The following is a 24,151-nucleotide window of genomic DNA, read 5'->3' on the forward strand; positions in this document are numbered from 1 at the left end:
ATCTATAGAAAGGCAAAAATATCACCTCTTGATTGCACTGTACATTATTCAATACAGAAGACAAGTTAAGCCTCTGAGAAAAAGTTCTCTAAAACAAATGTATTTTACAAATAATAAGCAGTACAATTAATTTGGTACATCAACAAAACACCCAACAATCCTTATATCAATATAAAGAAATCAAACACCTTCCACGGAATGCATGGCTTGTGTGATGGAAATGACTAGGATATTCAGGAAAAACAAAATATAATCTCTGAAAACAGTACCCTCTTTCCTGTGGCTCGGACTGGGCTGAAACAGAGGCTGGGCAGTGTGCGAGGGAACAGAGTAGAGCACAGGGCCGGGGGACCAGAGGGCTCCTTGTGAGCCTTCTAACTCTATGGGCACCCACAGGTCTACCAGGATGACACAAGGAAGCTCTGTCAGAGGGTAAGCTCAGGCCCAGACACTTCCAGGTTCAGGTCTATAGGCCTTTCCTGAGCCTGTGCTGTGCTAAGTCCTGGGCAGAGCGTTTTAGCATAAAATCAATACTTTCAAATAAGTTTTCTTCACCTGCTGTACAAACATGATACAAGATGATGCTGGATTCTGTCAAAATGTTTTTAAGTTCCTCCAGAAAACTGGAAACAAGTTCCTGCTTTAATTTCACAGTTCGGTTTTCAAAGACATTAAATAAAAGTGAGTAAACAAAAACAAAAATATTGTATGTATATATATGTACGTACGTTTACATACACACACGTACATAAATGTAAACTCCATTTTTGGTTTTCCCTTAAGTTCCTCAAATTTTTATTAAAAAGAATCAAGGAATTTAAAGATATAATGCTGAAGAAAGGCTTTATGCTCTAAGACAGAAAACAAAATTTGCAAAACTCTTTGCTTTTCTATATGAGAGAAGGCCTGGGTTTAATTATGCCTGGATAGTCCTACATTACACAAATATTTATTAAGTACTGACCATGTGCAAGTCATTACAGGACCACAAAGATGAATCTAACAGTATTCTTACTTTAGCAGAGGAGATGCCATATACATAAAGAGCTAGAAGACGAATAATTAAAAACACTAATTTATGGAGCCCTTAGTTTGTGTGAGGACCTATGCTAGCACTTTCTCCAATGTTCTAATTCATTCAATCCTCTGAGGTAGGTGATTCTGTGACTCCACTCTACCCACAGCTGGCTGCTCGTGTGATCAGAGTCCCAGCTTCTCAGACCAAGCTCTGTGCCCCAAGGTGAGGAAGCACGGGTTAAGGGCACAAAGGGAACACAGGAGGGGCTCTAGGGCACAAGAAGAGTGTGATTTCTAGTTTGGAGGCCAGAGGCACACCTAGGTGGGCAACATCTTGTCGGGGCCTCAAAGGACGCAGAAAGTGAAGGAACACGGAACGTTATTTAGGCATTACTGGCTAATCTGGCCAAACCAGGTATGTATTTCACCTCAAATCTTATCTGTATCACAGCAGGAAATGCAATTATTGTATTCAAGATCAAGAAACTAAAATCGGCATTTCGACGTGTTACATGAACAGCTTTTATACAGGACAGAACAGCAGTTCTAATGATTAGTCAGCATCCTTAGGGTTTACCGTCAGCTCAGCTAACTGCCTTTTCGAAAGTAATGCAGACTTTAACCAATATCCCATTCCTGAAAAAATAAACATAAACTGAATCTAAGTTAATGACATATGAGAGTAAGTAAATTTTATACTAATTTACCAGTTGTCAATTTTAAAAGACAAAACCCACTTTTATTTTCTTCTTTAGAGTAAAGTCATGGGAGATGATACCTATTTTCTCAGGTCTGAGCAGCTTGAAGGAGACTGTGGAGGTTCCTTTGCCACCTGACTTGGTTGTGACAATAATGTCTCCTTTGTCGTTCTTGGCCTGTCCCACGCGACACACAATTTTACTCGGAGACATCCACTCTGCTGTCAGAAGGCAATTATGCCCACAAATTGTCAGACCTGAAAGTAAAAGCATGCATGCACATAACAAAGTCCAAAGAACAGCTATTTCATGAAAAGACAATTCTTCTGTCAGTATCGCCAGGCCTTTTTCCTGAATTGAAAAACAGAACTAGAAATAGCATTTCCTGGTTCATCAGTTAGTTATTTCTATTCTTGAATATACCCAATATTATTTGCAAACAAACGACTGTCTCTACTGAATTTGTCTGTTTTTTCTCTAATATTTAATACTTCTTTTAGATTATATTTAAGTGTCTTCAAACATCATTGGAATTAGAAAATAATAACCATAATGTCTAGGCACTCCAGATTACTTAACCATGAGAATCTTAGATTGCTTTCATAGGTATTAGAAAGGAAATTATTGTTATTTTTAGAAGTCCAAGTTCGTGCTATAAAGCTCTAAAGCGTATTAATAAATGTGTACATCATTCCCTAAAAAAAATATTTATCATCTTCCTGAAAATAATCCGCACATACTTTTCCTAGTGTTCAATTATACATGATTCTACAGAATGAACTAAAGTTTGTAGTTTATGTTAAGCACAGCCTGAAGTCTGTTAAATCAGTAAATGTTCTCAGGCATTGCTGGATTACTAGTGCATTTTTCATGTCTCTACATCACTCCTGCAACGGCAGTCCACGCTGCCTAAATGTTTCCCTCATGGTCCTGTCGCTGTACTACACTCTGCTCCCAAAATCTCAGCCCACGCCTGGCATCTCTGCCCAGACCCACGTAAACTGTGATGCAGACAGGGAAGACGTGGCCCCAGGCAGAGGACCACCATCCCACCACGTGCATTTCTGCAAAACAGAGACCAATGTAATAAACATTCATGGAGAAAACAGACCGAAGTGTATTCAGCAAACACCCCAGACACTCGCACTTTCTTTTCTCATCATTTAACTTTTGATACTGCTCGGCAGTCAAGTTTAGCAAATGCAAGCTTTTTGTTTTGTTTTGTTTTTTTAATCAGATACCAGGAACACCTCAACTTATGCCAAATTCGGTTGAAAAAATGTAGGGAGGGATTCAAGTCATCTTTTGTTACAACTGAAAGCACTATTTAGTAAGAATGTTATACTAACCATAAAGGAATAAAAACAACTCCATTTTAAAGATGTTTATTGAAATAATTAATTTCAGAGATTTCCCTAAGACATCTATTACTATTTACTCATGTAAGGAATTCAGTTTTTCTAATGACAGCACTTCAAAGTTCCTTTAGGACTAAGTTTTCCATTGGCTTTTTAAATGTGTAATGACATTTACACATTTTTAAATGCATTCATAATTCAAAATTATTTTTCAAAATGGGAGTGTTTGTTAGTTTTCTTGATACTCAACTTTTATTATGAAAAATTTAAGCCTTTTAAGAGGTTGAAAGCACCCCCTGAAACTCCTCTCCATCTCCAAGGTAAGCCTGTGAAACACTTCAATACATACAGTGCTCAAATAATTTTTATGTACACATAAATCAGTCTATGTATTTTTTTATATAAATGGGAAATGTTTTAATTTATGAACTGTTTAGTTATAGATGGTATATATTTCAATATCACTCCAGGTCAATACATAACTTGATATTTTTAAATTTTACAATATCAGAAAGATTTTTGTGATTTAAATACTAACTTTAGAAAGGAAATAACGCAACCCAATGTCAGGACTTAATGTATTAAAGTTCCTAATATAAGTCCCCTGCTGCGGAGCTATCTTACGATTAAAACTGAGAAATGGGAGATTTCAGATATACAGACATAAAGTCTTAAAAACATGTTCAGATGAGCAAATATGTATGATATCCATGATGATGGAACTTTGGGAAAAAGCACCTGGAATAACAGTTTATTCATCTCATTGTAGCTGCTATCGAGGTTCCTCAGATTTAATATCTGTTCTGCATTTTAACTAAAAAAGTTAATAATCACCATATAATTTAAAACACAGATTTAAACAGATCATTTTAAATGCATGGAAATTAAATAATATCATACGATCTATTTCTTAAACATGTTTTGCCAAGAAATCTGCTTCATGAAATATAACATCTTTTTTTTTTTTCAGTAACTTGTAGAATTCCAAATAAAGTGTTTTTGTAGTATTTTACTTGGCTAGTGTAGATGTCACCGGAGTTATAAAAACGCTTAAATTATTTAGTAGGTTAAGTTGGCTTTTTTAAAAAGTGGTTTCTTGGCAATACATGGGCAGGCTGAAAGCTGAACTAGCGGGTTTATAAAAGTCGTGCGCACTCAGTCAAACAGGAATCGCACTGCCTGAAGCTAAAGAGAGATCAGCATCCACACAGATGGGCAGCAGTCACGTGTGAGGGCTCAGTGACTGCCAGTTAAACTGAACCTCCGTCTAGATGGTCTATTTCCATGAATTCTAGGGATTTTTCCACTTTGGATAAAGAACAACCTGGAATGAGCTTTGTCAAGAACCAAGACATAGGGTAAGAAAGACTACCTTCATAAGGATAATAAGCTTAAGTTTTATTTACTGAAGAATCAAAAACTGTGGCTAGAGAAAACAGTATAAAATGAGACATAGTTAAGTAACACTAGTGAAAAGAACGAGCTGGGGAGGGCAAGACTCAGTAATTAAACATGGTGCCCAGCTCTAATCAACCTTCTCTTTTCCAAGGGATTTCTGGATGGCCAAAAAACAATGTGTCAACCAGCAGCTATAATGCAAGAAAAACAAGCTCCAACTCATAATCTCTAGTATTTACCAATGGGTCCTTCATGAATTAAGAAATGAGTCAAATGAACGTCTGAATCCAAATAAATTAACGTGTGGGAAATCAGAATACACATCCAGCAGCACATACTGAGTTGCCTCCCCGCTCTCTTATTCGGAATGTATCTGCACACCCTCATGCAGAGTTCACATGAAAATAACCCAAACTGACCACACACTGATATTTATGGTTTGCTCTCTATCCTGGCAGTGCTTTACACTCATCTGTGTTTTAAAAAAAGCAATGATAAGGCTCCATCTTTAGAGACTGAGACTTTGCAGCTAAGGCAAGAGCATTTTTTTAAGTTCTAGAGAAGATGAAGACAAGCCAGGTGAGAACCACTGACAGACCAGAATAATGAAATAACCAGCGGGAAAGGGTCTCCCCCAGAAGAAGGGGGCACACTGCAAACCAAAATCAAAAAAACACTCGCGCAGTGCCAAGTGGATGCAGAGTGTTCTATGCTCGCGTCCTTGGGCTTATAAACAGCATAAACTGATCCTAAAAACTAAAACGTAGCTTGCTCTAAATATGTAAACATTAGGGGAGCCTAATGCAAACCATGGGCGGGCATGAGTTTGCAGAGAGCCTGTGGCTGTTAAGTTTGGAGGCTCAGTGCTCCCACCCCAATGGGCATCGGGTGCAGACAAATGCCCACAGGTCCCAGGGTGCGGCCCGGCAGAGCGCACAGGCTCCTCTGGGTGGAGGGAGTCTAGATTTGGTTCCGAGAGCAGTAAGGAACAGAAGAGGCCAAGCTCACCCGGCACCTGAGAAGAACAGAGAGCTGTATGAGGGGAGGCCAGAAGAGCTGGGCGGCTGTTTTGGCAGTCTTGGCAGGAGAGGCCGACCCCGAGGAAAGGAGGCAAACCTCAGCTGTGGGGGACTTTCTCAATGACCAGGCGAAAGACAATACAGGCAAGATCTGACAAAATAATGATTTTAACAGAAAAATCAGAAAACCAAATAATTCTTTCATTTCTATTCAGATCATCCTGTACAGACCTCAGGGGTGTTTTTCTATCACCTTCACTATTTCAAAATAGTATATCTTGCCTCAGTTGCCCAACATAAAAATGCATTCACCATGAACACACAGCATCGTCCCTGCCCTTACCTATGAGGTCAGCTGGCCCAGTCCCCAGGTTTTCTCCCCTAATCGTGACCTTTGTCCATGGGATTCCTTCATTTGGAGAGATGCCTGTCACAAGGGGGGGTTGTCGTGTTCGAGACATTCTGCTTGTTGAGGAAAGTAGAGGTCAAGCTACGGAAGTAATCTGTAGAAGAGAAAGGAAAAAAGGGTTAATGCCAACTGAGATGAGCAGCAACTAGGAACGCCAGAACTAGACATTCAGTACCAAAACACAGCAGTATTCTGCAAACATACAGTGCCAGGTTTTTTAGCTGTCAGTTAGCCTGTCTGCCAACAATTCCTGCACATGAAGGTGACTAAGGACACTAGCTAGTACTGGGAGGGAGACATCAAGAACATAAACTTCTGATGCAAGGACAGACAGAACCTAAGGTCCCCCTGAGCTCCATGCCACCACCTGCTGCACCCAAAGTATATGCTGGAAGCTCCTGAAGGAGCACATTCTGAACTAATCAGATTCATAAAATTAAAGAACATCTCCATTCTCATAGGTATACTGAATTTCATTTTATTTTTGTGTTAGACTTAGTGTAGCAACTCTTTTAAATGTGCTCAAATCAATACACTGACATCTTCGACACTGAGACAGGAGCAGAGACTTGCTAACTGTCCCAGTGCGGAGCCGGCAGAAGTGCAGCTTCTGAGTTCAGATGCCCTGAGCTCTAGTCCTGGCACTCTAATTCCGCTCCAAACCTCTGTTTTCATATACGGACACTGCGGCCAGTAATAGAACCTTCCATAAGGCTACAACAAAGATCAGGTACATAATCCCAGCAGGGCAGAGCACCTACTGCACAGCAGGCAACCAGGAAATGAGAAAACCTCACTAATAAACCCACAGAACTCCTCAAGTGCTCGAGGCTTCAGATGCTCCAGAAGACAAGGGAAGGGTGGGTTCAGAGAAAAACAGCTGCTGGTTGTCTATCTTTTCACAGAGCGAAGTTAGACAGTGGCCCCTGCCTTCACCCCACCGTTAGCCAGATCAGTTCAATCTCTCACGAAACCAAACAGAAGGGACCAGGACTGAGGGACAGACACCAGGCACAGAGAGGAGGGCGCCAACCCTCTCACCCAACTCCGCTCTGTCTGGGTAACAAGAATCACTCTGGAGAAACTAAGGAGCCCTGGAAAGACAGAACCGAAGACTCTAACATGGAAGGGTCCTCCCAGAAAGGACTACTTGTAGCCACATCAGCCAAGGAAAAGCATATACAGACCAACTCTGCCCATGCATAGACTAAACAAGCAGCTGTCACAGCCTCATCCTAAAAGGCACAAGGACAAAGACTGTAAGGTGGTCAAGGAAAATACGTGAGCGAGAGATGACAGTCAGATTAAAAAAAAAGATCCAGGGCTTCCCTGGTGGCGCAGTGGCTAAGAATCTGCCTGCCAATGCAAGGGACACGGGTTCAAGCCCTGGCCCGGGAAGATCCCACATGCCGTGGAGCAACTAAGCCCGCGCGCCACAACTACTGAGCCTGAGCTCTAGAGCCCGCGAGCCACAGCTACTGAGCCCACGCGCCACAACTACTGAAGCCCGCACGCCTAGAGCCTGTGCTCTGCAACAAGAGAAGCCACGACAATGAGAAGCCCACACACCACAACGAAGAGTAGCCCCCGCTCACAACTAGAGAAAGCCCCACACACAGCAACGAAGACCCAACACAGCCAAAAATAAAATAACAAATAAATTTTAAAAAAAATTTAAAAAAGATCCAGAGGAAACAGAGATAAGGCTATGGGCTACAGTGCTTCCCTGCAAATTACATTGAAGTACTAATCCACGACCTCAGAATGTGACTGTATTTAGAGATCGGGACTTTAAAGAGGTGGTTAAGGTAAAATGAGGTCACTAGGATGGGCGCTGATCCCACAGGACCAGTGTCCTTATACGGAGAGGAGATGAGGACACAGACACACACAGAGGGACAACCACGTGAGGACACAGGGAGAAGGTGGCATCTCCAAGCCAAGTAGGGAGGCCTCGGGAGAAACCAGCCCTGCCAACACCTAGATTGGACTTCTAGCCCCCAGATCATGAGAAAACACATGTCTGTTGTTTCAGCCTATGGTACTTTGTTATGGCAGCCCCAGCAAATTAACACAGTGGATAACAGGACACACACACACACACACACACACACACACTTCAAAAGTACTGTAAACTTTGATCCCCAAATAAATATCTGCAGAAGGAGAAAACTTTTATGCCTAAAAGAACAGGATGCCGTGAAAAGGAACCAACCCAAGAATAACAGCTCTGGAAACTTTCAAAGGAGGCAAAAGAAGAAAGATTTATATTGTCCTGTTAATGTAAGAACTGACCGTTGGTTTAACAGAAGTGGTAATAAGGCTGCAAATAGGCAGATGTGTATCTGGGAAGAGGGGGAGGGAGTTTTAAATTTTATCCAGAAGTGACTATCCAGATATTGGCAGATTAGCCACAGAATCTGGAAACATGGAAGCGGGTGCTGGCAGAGTGAGCTAAACAAGTCTGGGCTGTGCTGGATAATACAGAGGTGACAGACCTTTGTCCCTGGTTTCTGGGAGAGAGGCTCAAAATCCAAGGAGTGTCTTGGCTCTTCATGAACCCTCAGTACCGCTCGTACGTAGTGCTCATGGCAGCCCAGTACCAGGACTGCCAAACCAGAGACAGCAACCCTGTGATTTGAGGGCTGGGGTTCTGAGCCAGGTGCCATCAGCTTGGCCTCCTCTGAGAAAGGGGAGGGGGCTGGAGACTGAGTTCAATCATGCCTATGTAAACTCCTTTAACGCAATTAAGACAGCAAAACAACAGCAGCAAAAAGCGAAGAACCACAGGAGGTTACCATTCACCTAATAAGCCAAATGAGGCAACCCAAAATTATCTTGAACTCCCCTCCCTCCCCATCACACTCCCTGAATCAAACAGAATCCCCTGGCAGAGTCCAAGGTCCACTGCTTCTCTCCCTGGATACTGAAGCCAGCCAGCTCCTAACTGGTCACTCTGCCCCTGTTATCCCTTCGCTGCAATCCCCCCTCAGCAAACACTGGAGTCAATTCTCCAAACTACAGATCTAATCATCATTCCTGATTCAAAAAAACATCTCCCCCACTGCTCAGTGGTCTCCAGTCCCCATGACATCCTTAGCATCTTATTAAAACCTGTCACCATCAGACTCTTCTACACCCCTAGGTCATCCTCAGTCATTTCCCTCACCCATCTGACACTAACCACACAAGCCCACTCACCTCTTAAGAACCACCAGGTACTTTTTATGCCTTCCTGATTTCATTTACCTTATTTCGACTAAATAGAAAGACTTTCCAAGTTTGTTAAATCCTTACCAATATTTCAAAGTCAAGCTTAAATGTTACCTTCTCTAAAAAGTCTCCCTGATCCCTCCTCCTTCTATAACACTTCTGTTACATAAGTGTTACATCTTAGATACCAAGTCCGTATCTCCTCATTGAAAACACATAATATTCAATCAACTCTACTTTTCTAATACCTGTCATACAGTACCTGACACAAAATAAACATGCCAGATGACTGCTGACAGAAGTTGAATAAATGTTTTCTGAATGTTCATGGTATCAGTGGAATACTGGAATTAAAATAGGATGAAGAGGTACAAGGGGTAGAGAATAGGGATGGGGAGAGGTATTAGGTATACACATGAAAAAACAAAAAAAAGTTTAAAAGATACTTGTATACAATAGCATCAAAAAGAATAAAATAGGAATGAATTTTACAAAAGTGCAAAACTTGTACTTTGAAAATTATTTTAAAATGTTGAAAGAAATTAAAGACCTAAATAAATTGAAAGATGTGGACAGGAAGACTTAATATTGTTAAGATGGCAATACTACCCAGAGTTAGGGTTAGACCATTTTCATGGTCACACACCCAATTCGTTGTAAAACAGACCAGACCCTTGGTCTCCTGACTCACAGGAGTCTGATACCGCTCTTTCCTTTAGAGCATCCTGCATCTTACTAGGTCATCTGTGTATGATAGTCACATTCTAGGAACCTTAGTTGTTTCTTACATGACTGGGGGCACTGGGTCATCCTGCTGCGAAATAGAGTTGAAATTAGAATACCTCTGGTCTCAAAAAAAATAAAAGGGCACGCACGCACACATACACACACACACACACACACACAATTAGGACAAGACACTTTCAACTTACTCCCAATTTCCCAAATCCATTTTGGAGGTGTTTACAGAGGATCATAAATCTTACCTATGTTATCCTCAAAGTTTGTCCACGTAAAACAAAGTAGTGTCTGGTAATAACAGGTAATGTCTGGGCCACTATGGAGAGTCACGAATCAAAAACTATGATCTATTTTCTTATTTATGATTGAAAAGTACAGCTCTGTTCCAGATATACACATCAAAGGCAGCTGAAAATCCAGTGTTCATTATGTTGGTTCATATACAAAAATTAAATGGCATTTCCTTACCATGAAGCATCACCTACACATCCCCAAGCATGGACAAACCCTTATCTCAGGAAGATCAGTGAGCCATGTAACTTACAAATATAAGAATATGTACTTTTTACACTACAATGTCCACAACACACACAACAGTACCTACCCACAAAATATGCACTCAATAATTATCTGTGGAATGAATTCTGGAAAGAGATGTCTCTTCTCAACCCACCTCTACTTAGAAACATTCTGCATTATAGGTAACGTTCTTACATTTAAAATCACAAATAAATGAAATACATTATCATCACTCTCAGGAAAAAGTCTAAGCCTTAAGAAAAGAGAATTTAGTTTCTGAACATGTTCAGTTTCACAACTCATGCCGAATCAACAAGGATATTTTTAAAGGAAAACTTTCATCTAGAGTTGTCATTAAGTGCCTATACATTTTCCTCACAAGCATTTTCCAAATGCAATAACGCAACAGTCTTTGAAATTCTGTCATAAGATCTTTCTTATATAAATACACTGAACAGAGGTTAACAAAAGTCTGACTTTCCTGTCATAAGCCTCATTTTTTAATTAAAACAATATCCAGCATTTATATTATACAGCCATATAAGATAATGAAAGAGGTAAGGAATAAAAAGTGAAAGAACCTACCCTAAAATTACACACCACAAGCTAATTTTATCTTTTGAAAGTGGAATGACAGAGACAGGAGGTAAAGTGGCTATTACTTACTCATGTAAGGAAAATTGTTGCAGACACAGAATAAGCCATTTTTAAAGGCAATATCCTCGCCCAAGCACACTAATAATAAAGGATTAAATTATACAAATGGACAAATGATAAAGGCTGACAGCAGCAGAGTACTGTATTGGGAATTTTACATATATACATAGGTACACTTAGATGAGCTGCGAATTGTTACACACTGGCTCTTAGCCTAAGAACATACTCCATGCTTAAAACCTGTTAGGTACCAAACAGGGTTATAGATTTGCTAAAAAGGAATCATACAGAAATCTGTTGTGTTGCTAAACACTAATAATGAACTATAAGAGAAAGAAAGAACAGTCCCATTTAAAAACCACATCCGAAAGAATAAAATACCTAGGAAGAAACTTAACCAAGGAGGTGAAAGACCAATACTCTGAAAACTATAAAGCATTCATGAAGGAAACTGAACATGATACAAAGAAATGGAAAGATATCCCGTGTTCATGGATATGTTCAGAAAGAATTAATATTGTTAAAATGTCTGTACTACCCACAGCAATCTACAGCTTTAATGCCCTTCCTATCAAATTATCCATGACATTTTTCACAGAACTAGATCAAACAATCCTAAAATTTGTATGGAACCACAAAAGACCCCGAACAGCCAAAACAATCTTAAGAAAGAAGACCAGAGATGGAGGAATCATGCTGCCTGACTTGAAACTATACTACAAAGCTACAGTAATCAAAATAGCATGGTACTGGCATAAAAACAGACACACATATCAATGGAACAGAATAGAGAGCGCAGAAATATACCCACGGTTATTTATGATAAAGGAGGCAAGACTATAAGATGGGGGAAAGACAGCCTCTTCAATAAATGGTGTTGGGAAAACTGGACAGCTACGTGCAAATGAACAAAATTACAACATTTTCTCACACCATAAACAAAAACTCAAAATGGATTAAAGACCTAAATGTACAAAAACATAGGAAGTGCACTCTTTCACATTGGTCTTAGCAATATTTTTTTGGATCTGTCTTCTCAGGCAAGGGAAACAAAAGCAAAAATAAACAAATGGACTACATGAAACTGAGAAGCTCTTGCACAGCAAAGGAAACCATCATCAAAACGAAAAGATAATCTACTGAATAGGAAAAGACATTTGCAAATAATATGTCTACTAAGGGATTAATATCCAAAATATATTCATACAACTCAATATCAAACAAACAACCTGAATAAAAACTGGGCAGAGGACCTGAATAGGCATCTTCCCAAAGAAAACATGCAGATGGCCAACAGGCACATGAAAAGATGCTCAACATCACTAATCACTGGAGAAATGCAAATCAAAACCACAATGGACATCACCTCACACCTGTCAAAATGCCGATCCTCAGAAAGACAAGAAGTAAGTGTTGGCAAGGATGTGGAGAAAAGGGAACCCTCGTGCACGGCTGGTGGGAATGTAAATTGGTGCAGACCCTATGGAAAACAGTATAGAGGTTCCTCAAAAAATTTCAAAATAGAACTACCATATGGTCTAGCAATTCCACCCCTGGGTATATATCTGAAGGAAACAAAAACGGTAATTCAAAAAGATACATGCACCCCAATGTTCATGGAACTTTATTTACGATAGCCAAGATATGGAAGCAACCCAAGTGTACATCAACAGATGAACAGATAAACAAGATGTGGTACATATATACAATGGAATACCACTCATCCATTAAAAAGAATAAAATTTTGCCATTTGCAACAATATGGATGGACCCGAAGGGTATTATGCTTAGTGAAAACAGTCAGACAAAGAAAGACAAATACTGTATGTTTTCACTTATATGTGGGATCTAACAAAGCAAATGAACAAATAAAACAGAAACAGATTCACAGATACAGAGAACAAACCAGTGGTTACCAGCAGGGAGCGGGGGAGGGGAAGGGCCAAACAGGGGATGGGGATTAAGAGGTACAAACTACTAGGTATAAAAGAAATAAGTCACAAGGATGTAATGTACAGAACAGAAAATATAGGAGTATTTTATAATTTTACATGGAGTACAATCTATAAATATCGAATCAATATGTTGTACACCTAAAAATAATACTGTAAGACAATTATACTTTAACCTAAAAAATAAAAAAAAATTTAAAAAGCAATCATAATTCTGACATGTCTCCAGACTCATGTTAATGTGTCAAGAACATTTCAACTACCTGGACCTGAATGGGAATAAACGGGACTAAGAGGACCCTTTTAGGAATTAACCAGGTAATAGACACTTGTCTGATTTCTTTTGATGTTGGTATGGTGTTGATATAGTTACAGTGAATAAACATACACGTAAGAGTGATTTTTTTTTCTTTTTTAGTTAACGGAATAAAAATATATCACCGTTATCATATGAATTGCAGGTCTAGTTTATAGCAAATTATATTTAGTGGGACAATAAAAACTACACTGAAACATTTCTGGATTTAAGGAAGCACTTTTTCTTTTCAATGTGTTACTTTTAAAATTTATTTATACAGTCGTGATTTTACCCTTAAAAAAATAATAATTCTTAACAGAACCAAGGAAAGAAAATGGATCTGCATTAAGAAAGTAAGTTTTTTCAGTTTCTCCAGGTAGACTGAAAAAAAAGAGAAAGAGAGAGGGAGAACAGAGTGGTAAGTGCAAGGGTCAGTAAATCATGACAAGAGAATAAAGCTTTATGTGAAGGGACCAATGAACTGTCCCAATGGCAGGTACAACCCAGGGACTTTTAGAATGGGAGCACTAACACTTTTCATTGGCTGTGCTTTTTTTCCCTCTCCCACTCATACTCCCAAACTTTTAATATATTCTCCTGCTCATACAGCACATATATAGGCCAGTGCCTTTTAATAAGGAACAGAGCAGGTAGCTGGAGAAGGCAGAGCTGAGGTTGGCAATGCAGCAGAACCTGAAGTTAAAGCTAGAAGAGCCCAAGTCTAAGAGAATTCTCCAAAACTTGCCAGATATCTGGAGGGATGCTGGGCTCTCTACCCAATGTGTGATGGACAGGTGATCCAACTAACATTTATTCATGTTATTTTTTAAATTAATAAGCTTTATTTTTAAAGCAGCCTTAGGTTCACAGCAAAATTAAGCCAAGAGTACAGAGTCCCCAGATTCCCACTGCACAACCCTCCCCCACACCACACACACACAACCTCCCTTATGATGGACACCCTACTCCAGTGGTACATCTATCACTGGTATACACACTGGTATATCTACCACAATTCATGAACCTACATTACACATCAGTGTCACCCAAAGTCCATGGTTTACATTAGGGTTCATTCTTGGTGTTGTACATTCTGTAGGTTTTCACAAAGGTATAATGACACATATCTACCAGTGCAATATTTAATGTTAAATTTTAAAGGACACAATAATACCAGTTGAATGACTCAGTCATACCCCATTGCCTGACGTCCAGGTACCACATTCCGCATCGTCCTTTAAGCAGCCAGACAAGGTAAGTCTTATCAGCTCTCCTGCCTCCAAGAGGAAGCCGAGGCTCAGGGAAGTAAACAGACTTGTTCGAGCTCAGACAGCACGTGAGGGGCGGAGCTGGATACACTGCCTGACTCCAACGTGCCCACTCTTGACCTGATTTTGTGCTACCTCCTAGAGCGTCTGTACTCGTGGAAATAGGACCAGGTGAGATATTTTGTTTTGTTTCACTGAGGTACTAATAAGCAAGGCTAATGTTCTGGCTGGAGCTTCACTTGCTTAGTACCTCAATAAGGAAGCACTTTAATACTACATTTTGTCAATGATTTATATTCTGTAGACACAATGAAAATAAAAGCATAAGTGTTTTCTTGCTTCTCAGCAGTGTTTCTCTAAAAGAAAGAACTGGAAGAAGCTGAAATAATTTCTCAACTTGATGCGTTGATTTTTTTAATGTGAGGTTTTGCTTTACCATGGAATTATCATTTTGTGGCAAATACATTCCTTCCTATCTATACGAACAAAGGACATCTTCACTCAAGGACAACAATTCCCTTCAAAAAGGTTTCAGAATTTCATTTGAATTTTATCTTTTTAGATAAGTAATAGTTTCACATGGTAATCTAGATATATTTTAATAAACAGAAGTATATCCAAGCTGTAAGTCGCTGAATGAAGCCTTGATAGAACAACCTCAAAAACTTAACATCTGTGAATAGTCTGGAGATCTAGGTTCTAAGCTGGGCTCTGGCATTAACAACTAAAAGCCCTTGGTTACTCTTATGCGCTCTGAAACAGTTTTCTCATCTGTATATAAGGTGGCTGGATGAGATTATTCCTAAGGCCGCTTTTTAGTTCTCTATTCTATGAGAGTCTTATAGGACAAAGCTTTTAAATTCAGTTACCAATGTTAAGACTATAGAAACTGGCCTCCCTAGCTTTTCACAATTAAACTAAACTATGATAAAAGCATGTTGTTATTCATTTAAAAATTCTTGTATTTATTATAAAATATTTTTGATATATCATTAGAAGAATCTGAATTTTTAAAATCTTATATTTGAATATTAGGGTATTAGATAGCCTAATTATCCCTTTCATTTTCAAAAGTTATATTGCAAAGACTAGGCTACAAAGCTTTTACAGATACTTTTTAAAAATAAATTATTAAAAGTAAACCATTATAGTTACCAGATTAAAATACACAATTATTTATTGTAAAAAGCAAACCACAGGTTTTTTTCATTTCCCCCATTTTATTAAAGGAGAAACAGAGAAAGAGAGAGATGAACAGACAGACTGAGGGAAGGAAGGAGGGGAGAGGGAATGCAACATTTAGGTAAAAAGAGAGACTTTTACTATGGCTTAGAAATTCTCATTAAATAAACCAAAGAAAAATATGGAAAAGATACTAGAAACAAGCCTGGTAAGTCATTTCTGTGTGACGGCACAACTAAAAAAAATCTGCATATCTTACAAGTTTCTGTGTTAAAGATTTGTTTTGCATTTATTTTCTTTTTTTTAAACAATAAAAATTTATTGACTATCTACTAACCTTACATTACAAGGCATTATGTCATAAGTAGGGTTTGTATATGGAGAAAAATACAATCGTAATAAATTGTTTTGCATTTTTATCTTGCATTTAAAGTCTACAAAAATGCCCATGAGGTCAAGGATTTTAAAATGTTAAAAGCAGTTTTTTGTAAAAATCTTCACAAACAGCTTTGAAAATATTCACCAAGCACTTTTGTATAACTCAGAAGTCAGAAAGTAAACAGCTTCACAAAGCTTAAACTATAACTCTGAAATGGTTATGTATTATTAATTTTAAGACACTATTTTTGAAATACTTCTGAAAACAACTGTTTAACTGTCCGTATTATAACCCTTAGAGTACTACTGAATCACAATCTATTCAAAACCGAAAGAGACTGCAGACGAGTTCCTGTGACTTGCCTAGGTCTTTTGTTTCTGTGTTCTTTCCACAACACCATGAATGGAATTCAGAAATCAGCAAAACAAAATAAATTAACAAAGTATTTTTATCACCAAATCTAGTAGGAAATTATTCATTACTGATGGAAGTACAGTCATGGGAATTTACTGAGTTGGCAAAAATAAAGGCTGCCAAGTTAGTGGTTTATCTTATTGCATGAGCCATTAAAGAACGAAAATTCAACGTGAAAGAATATGAACGTCCCTTCTTCATGAGACTTTAACTCACTGTAGTAGCCCTTTAAAAACCCCTTCTTCCTCTTCTCAAAATAATGAAGCAGTAAGAATTATTTTCTAAATGGAATACTGGAATACTACGGGGAAAAAAATGGAAACTTGGGGCTTCCCTGGTGGCGCAGTGGTTGAGAGTCTGCCTGCCGATGCAGGGGACACGGTTCGTGCCCCGGTCCGGGAAGATCTCACATGCGGCGGAGCGGCTAGGCCCATGAGCCATGGCTGCTGAGCCTGCGCGTCCAGAGCCTGTGCTCCGCAAAGGGAGAGGACACAACAGTGAGAGGCCTGCATACCGCAAAAAAAAAAAAAAAAAAAAAAAAAGGAAACTTGGTTTATATAAGTTATCTTGATCCACATCAACTTGACTATTTCTTCGAATCCTTGTGTGAATAAGAAGCATTATTATCAAACTTCACGAATAACCAATTCAAACTTTGTAGATGATAAATCTAAACCCATGAGTATACACTAACATACTTTGATGAAACACACACAGCTTGACAAGGACTATGTAACACACGAAATGCTAAACATCTTCTATGTTTCAGGTATCATATTGAGCTCTCTAAATTAAGAAAAATCCCTCAGAAAATGTTTATATTTCTTTTTTAAAAAAGAGAAGTTCCCATTTTACACAGGAGCATTTTATAATAAAATACTGACCAAATTGTTTCAGGATTCAAAATTATTTTTATTTTGTTACAATCCGTCCCCCCCCCCCAAAAAAAAACAGAGTTGAGTTAGAAAAGCTTTTTCTTGTTGGCACCTTAAAAAGCAAGGAAAAACTGACAGTGAACATAAGAATCAACTATCCAACTCTCTTCACCAATGATTTTTCATGAAAGCTTTACAAAGGAAGAGGCTCAACAAAAGGTACACCTGTATAAGACAGTAAGGGTCCAGACTTTCAACCCAATTAGCTCAGGGTCTGTGTCCGTTTTGAAAAGCCCGTAAGCTTTATGAAAAACAAAACCAGGCCAAGATGGCAGAGTAGGAAGACCCTGACCTCACCTCCAAAGGGCGCAAGAAACTGCAACTACATACAGAGAAACTATTGATGAGAAAACCGGAAGCCTACAGAGAAGATCTTCTGTAACCAAAAACATAAAGAAGGAACCACACAAGACAGGTAGGAGGAGTGCAGATGTGGTGCAGTTAAGACCCACAAAATGGGGTCCCCAGGTGGGCGACTCACAAACAGGAGGGTAATCACAACTTCAGAGGTTCTCCCCAAGGAGAGTGTGGTCCAAGCCCCAGGTCGGGCTCCCAGGCTGGCGGTGCTACACCAGGAAGACGCCATAGCCCCCAGGTCGTTTGGCTTTATGATCATGGGGGTTACTTTTGGGAGTGCCAGAGGGCTGTGGGAAATAGACTCCACTCTCAAAGGGCGCACACAGCATCTCACAAGAACCCTGGATCAGACCTGCCTGCTGATCTTGGAGAAACTCCCAGAGAGAGAGGAGGCAGCTGGAGCTCACCCTGGGACCACAGAGCCTGGGGCCATAGACCCTGGGGCCACAGACATGGGCGGCAGCCACGTTGGGGAGCTCGTTCTGTCAGGAGGACACTGGTGCTGGCAAGGGCCATTTTGGAACCCGTCCTCTAGCTCATTAGTGTGGACCTGGCACCGCCCACCAGCCTATGGGCACCAGTACGGTGTGGCCTCAGGCCAAGCAACTAGCTGAGCAGGGACACAATCCCGCCCAGCAGCAGGCCTGCTGCCTTAATACCCCCTGACCCCCCAGCCATCCCAGGACCCAGCCCTGTTCACCAGAGTCCAGGACCCAGCCTGACCCACCAGTGGACGGGCACCAGCCCTGGGACCCCGTGGGCCCCAACTCCAGCCACTAGGGAGAGGACACAAGCTCCAGGACCACCAGCCTGCCATGTCAGGACCCAGCCTGCCATGTCAGGACCCAGCCCACCCACTAGCAGGCCAGCACCAGCCCCAGAACCCCCTGGGCGCCAGCCCTGCCCACTGCAGGCCAACACCAACTTTGGAATACCCTGGACCCTGCAGCTAGCCATGTCAGTAACTGGTCCCACCCACTGCTGAGGGGACATCAGCTCAAGGACCCCCCAGGACCCTGCAGAAGACACTCAGGAACCTGGCTCTGCCCACCAGTGAGCTGGCACTAGCCCCAGCACCTCCTGGGCCTTGTTCGTGCCCAGCAGCAGGGCACCACCAGCTCTGAGACAACTTGGACCCCTCGGCCTCAATCCTCACCTTTCCTGCTCCTCCTCCTCCCTTGAGAGGGGCTTCAGGGTTCCCGCCTGGATTGAGAAAAGGACAGGCACGTCCATCGCAGAAACCCGTGAACAGTCCAACTACACGAAGGGATTAAAAACCATCCCTCAGGGCAAGGAGCCACCTTCACCTTTAAGAGCAGGCGTCCACACATAGCCGCCTCAGTCAGGATGCCCGTGGTGCTGAGGCCACAGGTCCTCCGTGTACCAGGGCGCCTAGCTGTGTGCTCTGCAGCCTCGTCTACAGGTGTCACAGGTGCCATGTGCTCCGCAGTGTCATCTAACACGTAAATGACACATGGGACACCTTACTGTGTTTGTAAATACAAATCTACACCAGTTTCAGGCTCCTTAGTATTCCACTGTATGGATGTATAATTAAAGTGGCATTGAGATGGCTTCCAATTTTTTCCTATTGGACCATGACAATGGACACTTGACTGCAAAAGATTTTTGCACATTTACCCAATTATTTCCTTTCATTACATTCAAAGAGGGATCGCTGGCCAAAGGATGTACATTTAAGAGCCTAACGTGAAAACCAAACTGGCCTGCAGTGCTATCAGCACATCTCCCACAAGCAACAGTGGGTGTCAGAACCTCTTTAATCTGCAGTGATCTGACAGGCAAAACAAAATAAATGGTTTCAACTTGCACTGTGTGTAAATTCCATTTTCATCACCTTTGCATCTTTTTATTAGGCTTAATTTCCTTAACTGTAAGATCTCTAATGGGAATGTTCACCCTGTGTCCACTGTCCCCACTGTCCAAATCTTCCCAGTTATCACTGTCTTTTCACATTGGTTACGGTGCTCTTGGGCCTCGGGAAATTTTGAGTCTTTTAACATCAAACCCATTGACCTTTTCTTCGCCACTCTAGAGTCACGCATTCAAAGTCATGTTCCTGGTACTTTAATGCTGGTTTAATCTTTATGATTATTTACCTCCTCTGGAATCTATTTTGGAATTTACCTCCTTTGGAATCTATTTTGGAGTACTGAGAATAGCTGGTCGACCACAATACCATCTCACTGAATAACCCACTATTTTCTCCACTGATCTGAAATGCCACTTTTATCTCTGACAAAAATTCTCATTTTGAGTCTGTTTCTGGACCCTCTGTATTTCACCCCACTGATTTATTTTGCACCTATGGCGTAACTCAATTTTATATTATAATCAATTATCTGATAGGACAATTAATCTTTTTTTTTTTTTTTTTTTTTTTGCGGTACACGGGCCTTTCACCGCCGCGGCCTCTCCCGTTGCGGAGCGCAGGCTCCGGACGCACAGGCTCAGCTGCCATGGCTCATGGGCCCAGCTGCTCCGCGGCATGTGGGATCTTCCCGGACCGGGGCACGAACCCGTGTCCCCTGCATCAGCAGGCGGACTCTCAACCACTGTGCTGCCACCAGGGAAGCCCAGGACAATTAATCTTTAACAAGTTCTCTTAGCCATCTCTCAGAGATATTGGTCCAGATGAACTCTAAAATACTTTATTTGATTCTAAAACTAATCCTACTAGAATTCTGATGGGAATTATCACCACCCTGACATACTCTATACTTTTTTGTCTATCTCTACTGACTAGAGTATAAATTCCAGTAGGGAAGGGGTTTTTGTCTGTCCACACACTGCTGTACACCCAGAGTTTAGAACAGTATGTCATACAACTGATGCTTAACACATATTTGTTAAATGAACGAATGTATAAATTACACAGAATTTCTGGATAATTTCAGGACATTTAAAATAGCTACAACATTGAATCTTCCCACTTACTCATTTTTTATGACTGTCAATAAAGTATTCAGCTCTGTTCACAGGGAGAGTTCATGTAATTTATCTGAAACCAACTTATTGAGCCTCTCTCAACTGAAATAATTTCCCAAAAGACCTTCTATGTTTTCTCTGCAGAAAATTTCATCACCTTCAAATACTGTAACAGCCTTGGCTCTTACTCTTCAATATTTGTGTCACTTATTTCAGTTGCCTTATTGCATTTGCTGTAACATCCCAACCAGTGCGAACTGTGGTATTCGCAAGCACAGGTGTGACCGTAGCAGGCAAGCCTCTAGAGCAACGCTTCTCCACCTGTTTGCCTTCCTGCCCCAGGAGAAGCATTTCTATTTAGGTCTTTTTCTCAGTCACTCCCAAGAAGTTTCAATATCATAATGTAAAACCTGTATTAGGTACTGTATGTCTATCTGCACTTAATACATAAAGGTTAAGATGTTTCTGTCCCCTCAAGAGCTAATTTTCAGTTATTGCTCCTGTTGAGAATACATGCTCTAGCATTTCACCACTAAGATGTCTGCTATTGATATTATGTAGTTATCTTACAGAAAATATCTTTATTCTTATTTACTGGAAGTCTATTTTTTAAATCAGAAATGAAGTTTTAATTTTATCAAATATTTTTCAGCATCTTTCAAGATAATTTTTTTTACTTATTAATACAGTGAATTGAAATAATTTTCCTATTAATGAATTAGTGGGCATTCTAGGAATAAACATTACTTGGTTCCATTTTACTAGTCCTTTAGGTATTCCTGGATTTGATTTGCTAATACTTTATTTAGGAGTTCTACGTCTTTAATCTTATTTACAATTAGTCAGAAATTATCTTCTCTTTTACTCCATTGCCTGTTTGCTGTAGTAGCAGGAAGCACTCAGCAGTTTACAAATATTATTAAGCATTTACTGTATCCAGAGTGCTATTGCTACCTTACAGAAAGAATCTGAAGTTTTCGATACTTGTCATCTTATAAATAGTACAGGAATATTTTTCCTTGTAGGTTTCCTATTACTGGCCTATAAAACTATCTCATTCTAGTACCACGCTGGGTATGATTATTTGGGAATTTGCTTAATGATTATGGGTATGTATTTTATAAATCTTCAGACAATTTTATTATATTTTTCAGAAAGTCAGGTATTTTGCTCTGATTTTCAAGTTTAATATACTATTTTCTTCCACAGCTATCATTTTATTACTTTTTTCATTGTCTTGAGTATCTGTAAATATCTTTTTCATGGTTAGACTGGTCAATATTTTGTTTTAATGACCTTTTATAATAACAGTCCTTGATGTAAGCTATAAATTCTACCTTCTTTTTCAGGAGCACTGTTACTAATTCATTACTGACAGCTTCAACATGTATTAATTCCTCTTCCTTGCATTTTATTTTGCTTTTCTTTTTCTATCTGTCTGGACTGAACACTTAGTTCATTTGTTCTAATCCAATATAATTCTTACTCTTGGTACCCCGCAAGGGTAAGGCTTTTTTCCTCTAGCTTACTTCAAGATTTCCTCTTTTTGATTTTCTGCAGTTTGAATATAATACGATTAGAGGCAGATTTTCTAGTACTGATCCTACTTGATATTCTCCGAGCTTCCTGCATCTGCCGTTTGTTGTCTAGTATTAACATTGGAAAATTCTCAGTCATTACTGCTTCACATCATTTGCACAGAGAGGGGGCAAATGGAGACTCACCCACCCTGTCCCCCAGAGTCCCCCCTGACACCCCATGATCATCCCCCCACCCTGTCCTCCACCTTCCCCCTAAACTGTACACTGAATAAGAAAAAAGAAAAAAGAAATTTTATAGAGAAAATAAAGAGAAAAAAATCACAAAAAGGAAAGAAGCCACCTGTGGTCCAAGTCCCTCTCACCAAGCGTCAGCTCCCTAGGTAAAAGATCCAAGACCCTCACACAGGAGCCTGGAGCTTCCTAACGGTGGTTCCTTAAGCAAGAAATGAGCCAATAGTGGCTGGAGATAATCCGCAGTGATTTTCTCACTTTTTGGTCACAAGAACGCTTTACTTTTTTTAAAAAAAAAGAGGGGGCGGCTTCCCTGGTGGCGCAGTGGTTGAGAGTCCACCTGCCGATGCAGGGGACACAGGTTTGTGCCCCGGTCCGGGAAGATCCCACATGCCGCGGAGCGGCTGGGCCCGTGAGCCATGGCCGCTGAGCCTGTGCGTCCGGAGCCTGTGCTCCGCAACGGGAGAGGCCACAACAGTGAGAGGCCCGCGTTACGCAAAAAAAAAAAAAAGAAAAAGAAAAAGAAAAAGGAGAGGGGGGACCCCAAAGGGCTTTTTGTTTATATAAGTGACAGCAATTAATAGTTACTTTATTAGAAATTAAAACCTACAGGATGCTTCAGTGGCTTTTTTATTTCTAGTATGAAAAGCTGCAGTAATTTTTGCCTTTAAGAAGCTCATAATGTCTACACTTAAAACCATTCAACTCCTTTTTCTTCAAGCTCTAAATGATTGGTCTCAAAGTGATGCCACGGCTTAACTGGCAGGATGATCCTCTAAAAAAATGTTCTGAAAAGTATGCAAGACCAAGAGAACACTTAAACAAATTGGTTAAAAATAATGACACGTGGGGGCATATATATACACACATATATATATTAAGCTAACTATTTGCCATTTTAGAATACTTACTGCCAGGAACTTTTTCTATAAATTTAAAATCATTTTTATATATACATTTGTATATGTATACATATTATGCATATTTATATAAGTTATGTATAAATATGTACATATAACACACACATACACACACAAATACATATATAACACAATATATAAAGCTTCCATGGGACAGTTTCCTGACCAGATGTTTAGAAGAGCTACAGCCTGCATATCAAGTGACATTTCCTGGACAAGACCCTATTGTGAAGAGAGAGGAAAACCTACCAACTGACACAAGCCTAGCACAGAAAGCTTCTAGTAAACAGGTAAGCCTGGTTCTGACCTTGGAGGCCTACAATCTGGGCCACACTGGGGGGCTGCCATCCTCCAGCAGCGACGCCAGGCCAACACCACTGTCCCTCCTGCCCCCAGAGCCAAGGACAGCCTGCAGGTCCAGATGCAGGGAAACAGGTCGACCACCTCGGCCAGCTGTGCTTGAAGAGTATGAGCTTCCTCAAAAACACCCTCAAGGCCTAGAAAGGGCCCCCAAACCTGGCAAGAAATGACAGACTCTTGTTTCCTGCGATGGATCCAATGGAAATTCAAGCTCTGGGCTAGTAATTTATATGAGCATTTTCAATTTTTGCCAATAAAAAAATATAATTTCTTTCTTTAAAAAATTAATAATTATGGGCTTCCCTGGTGGCGCAGTGGTTGAAAGTCTGCCTGCTG

General features: G+C 40.3%; 2 protein-coding genes across 11 annotated transcripts in view; one reads left to right on the forward strand and one right to left on the reverse strand.

The window, feature by feature from the left end:
* The window catches only part of EXOC2 (exocyst complex component 2), a 155,924-nt gene that overhangs the window by 119,056 nt on the left and 12,717 nt on the right, over window positions 1-24,151 (reverse strand). For 9 of the 10 annotated variants that reach the window (XM_030760199.2, XM_030760200.2, XM_089918181.1 and 6 more), the window contains 2 exons: window positions 5,834-5,993; window positions 1,796-1,972 (listed from right to left, as the gene is read on the reverse strand). In XM_030760199.2, coding sequence (XP_030616059.2) covers window positions 1,796-1,972; window positions 5,834-5,951 — 295 coding nt within the window. In that variant the 5' untranslated portion in view covers window positions 5,952-5,993. The remainder of the gene's footprint in view (window positions 1-1,795; window positions 1,973-5,833; window positions 5,994-24,151) is intronic. The other variant, XM_089918183.1, reaches the window with a different exon arrangement.
* Window positions 17,913-24,151, forward strand: part of LOC149748106 (uncharacterized) — a 40,199-nt gene continuing 33,960 nt past the window's right edge. Inside the window, exons 1-2 of the mRNA XM_089918171.1 lie at window positions 17,913-18,399; window positions 18,489-18,775. Coding sequence (XP_089774297.1) covers window positions 17,913-18,399; window positions 18,489-18,775 — 774 coding nt within the window. The remainder of the gene's footprint in view (window positions 18,400-18,488; window positions 18,776-24,151) is intronic.

The sequence above is a fragment of the Delphinapterus leucas genome, chromosome 10 (assembly GCF_059928025.1).
Source record: "Delphinapterus leucas isolate spDelLeu-1000000601 "Yukka" chromosome 10, BTC_Dleu_Yukka2, whole genome shotgun sequence".
Classification (NCBI taxonomy): Eukaryota; Metazoa; Chordata; class Mammalia; order Artiodactyla; family Monodontidae; genus Delphinapterus; species Delphinapterus leucas.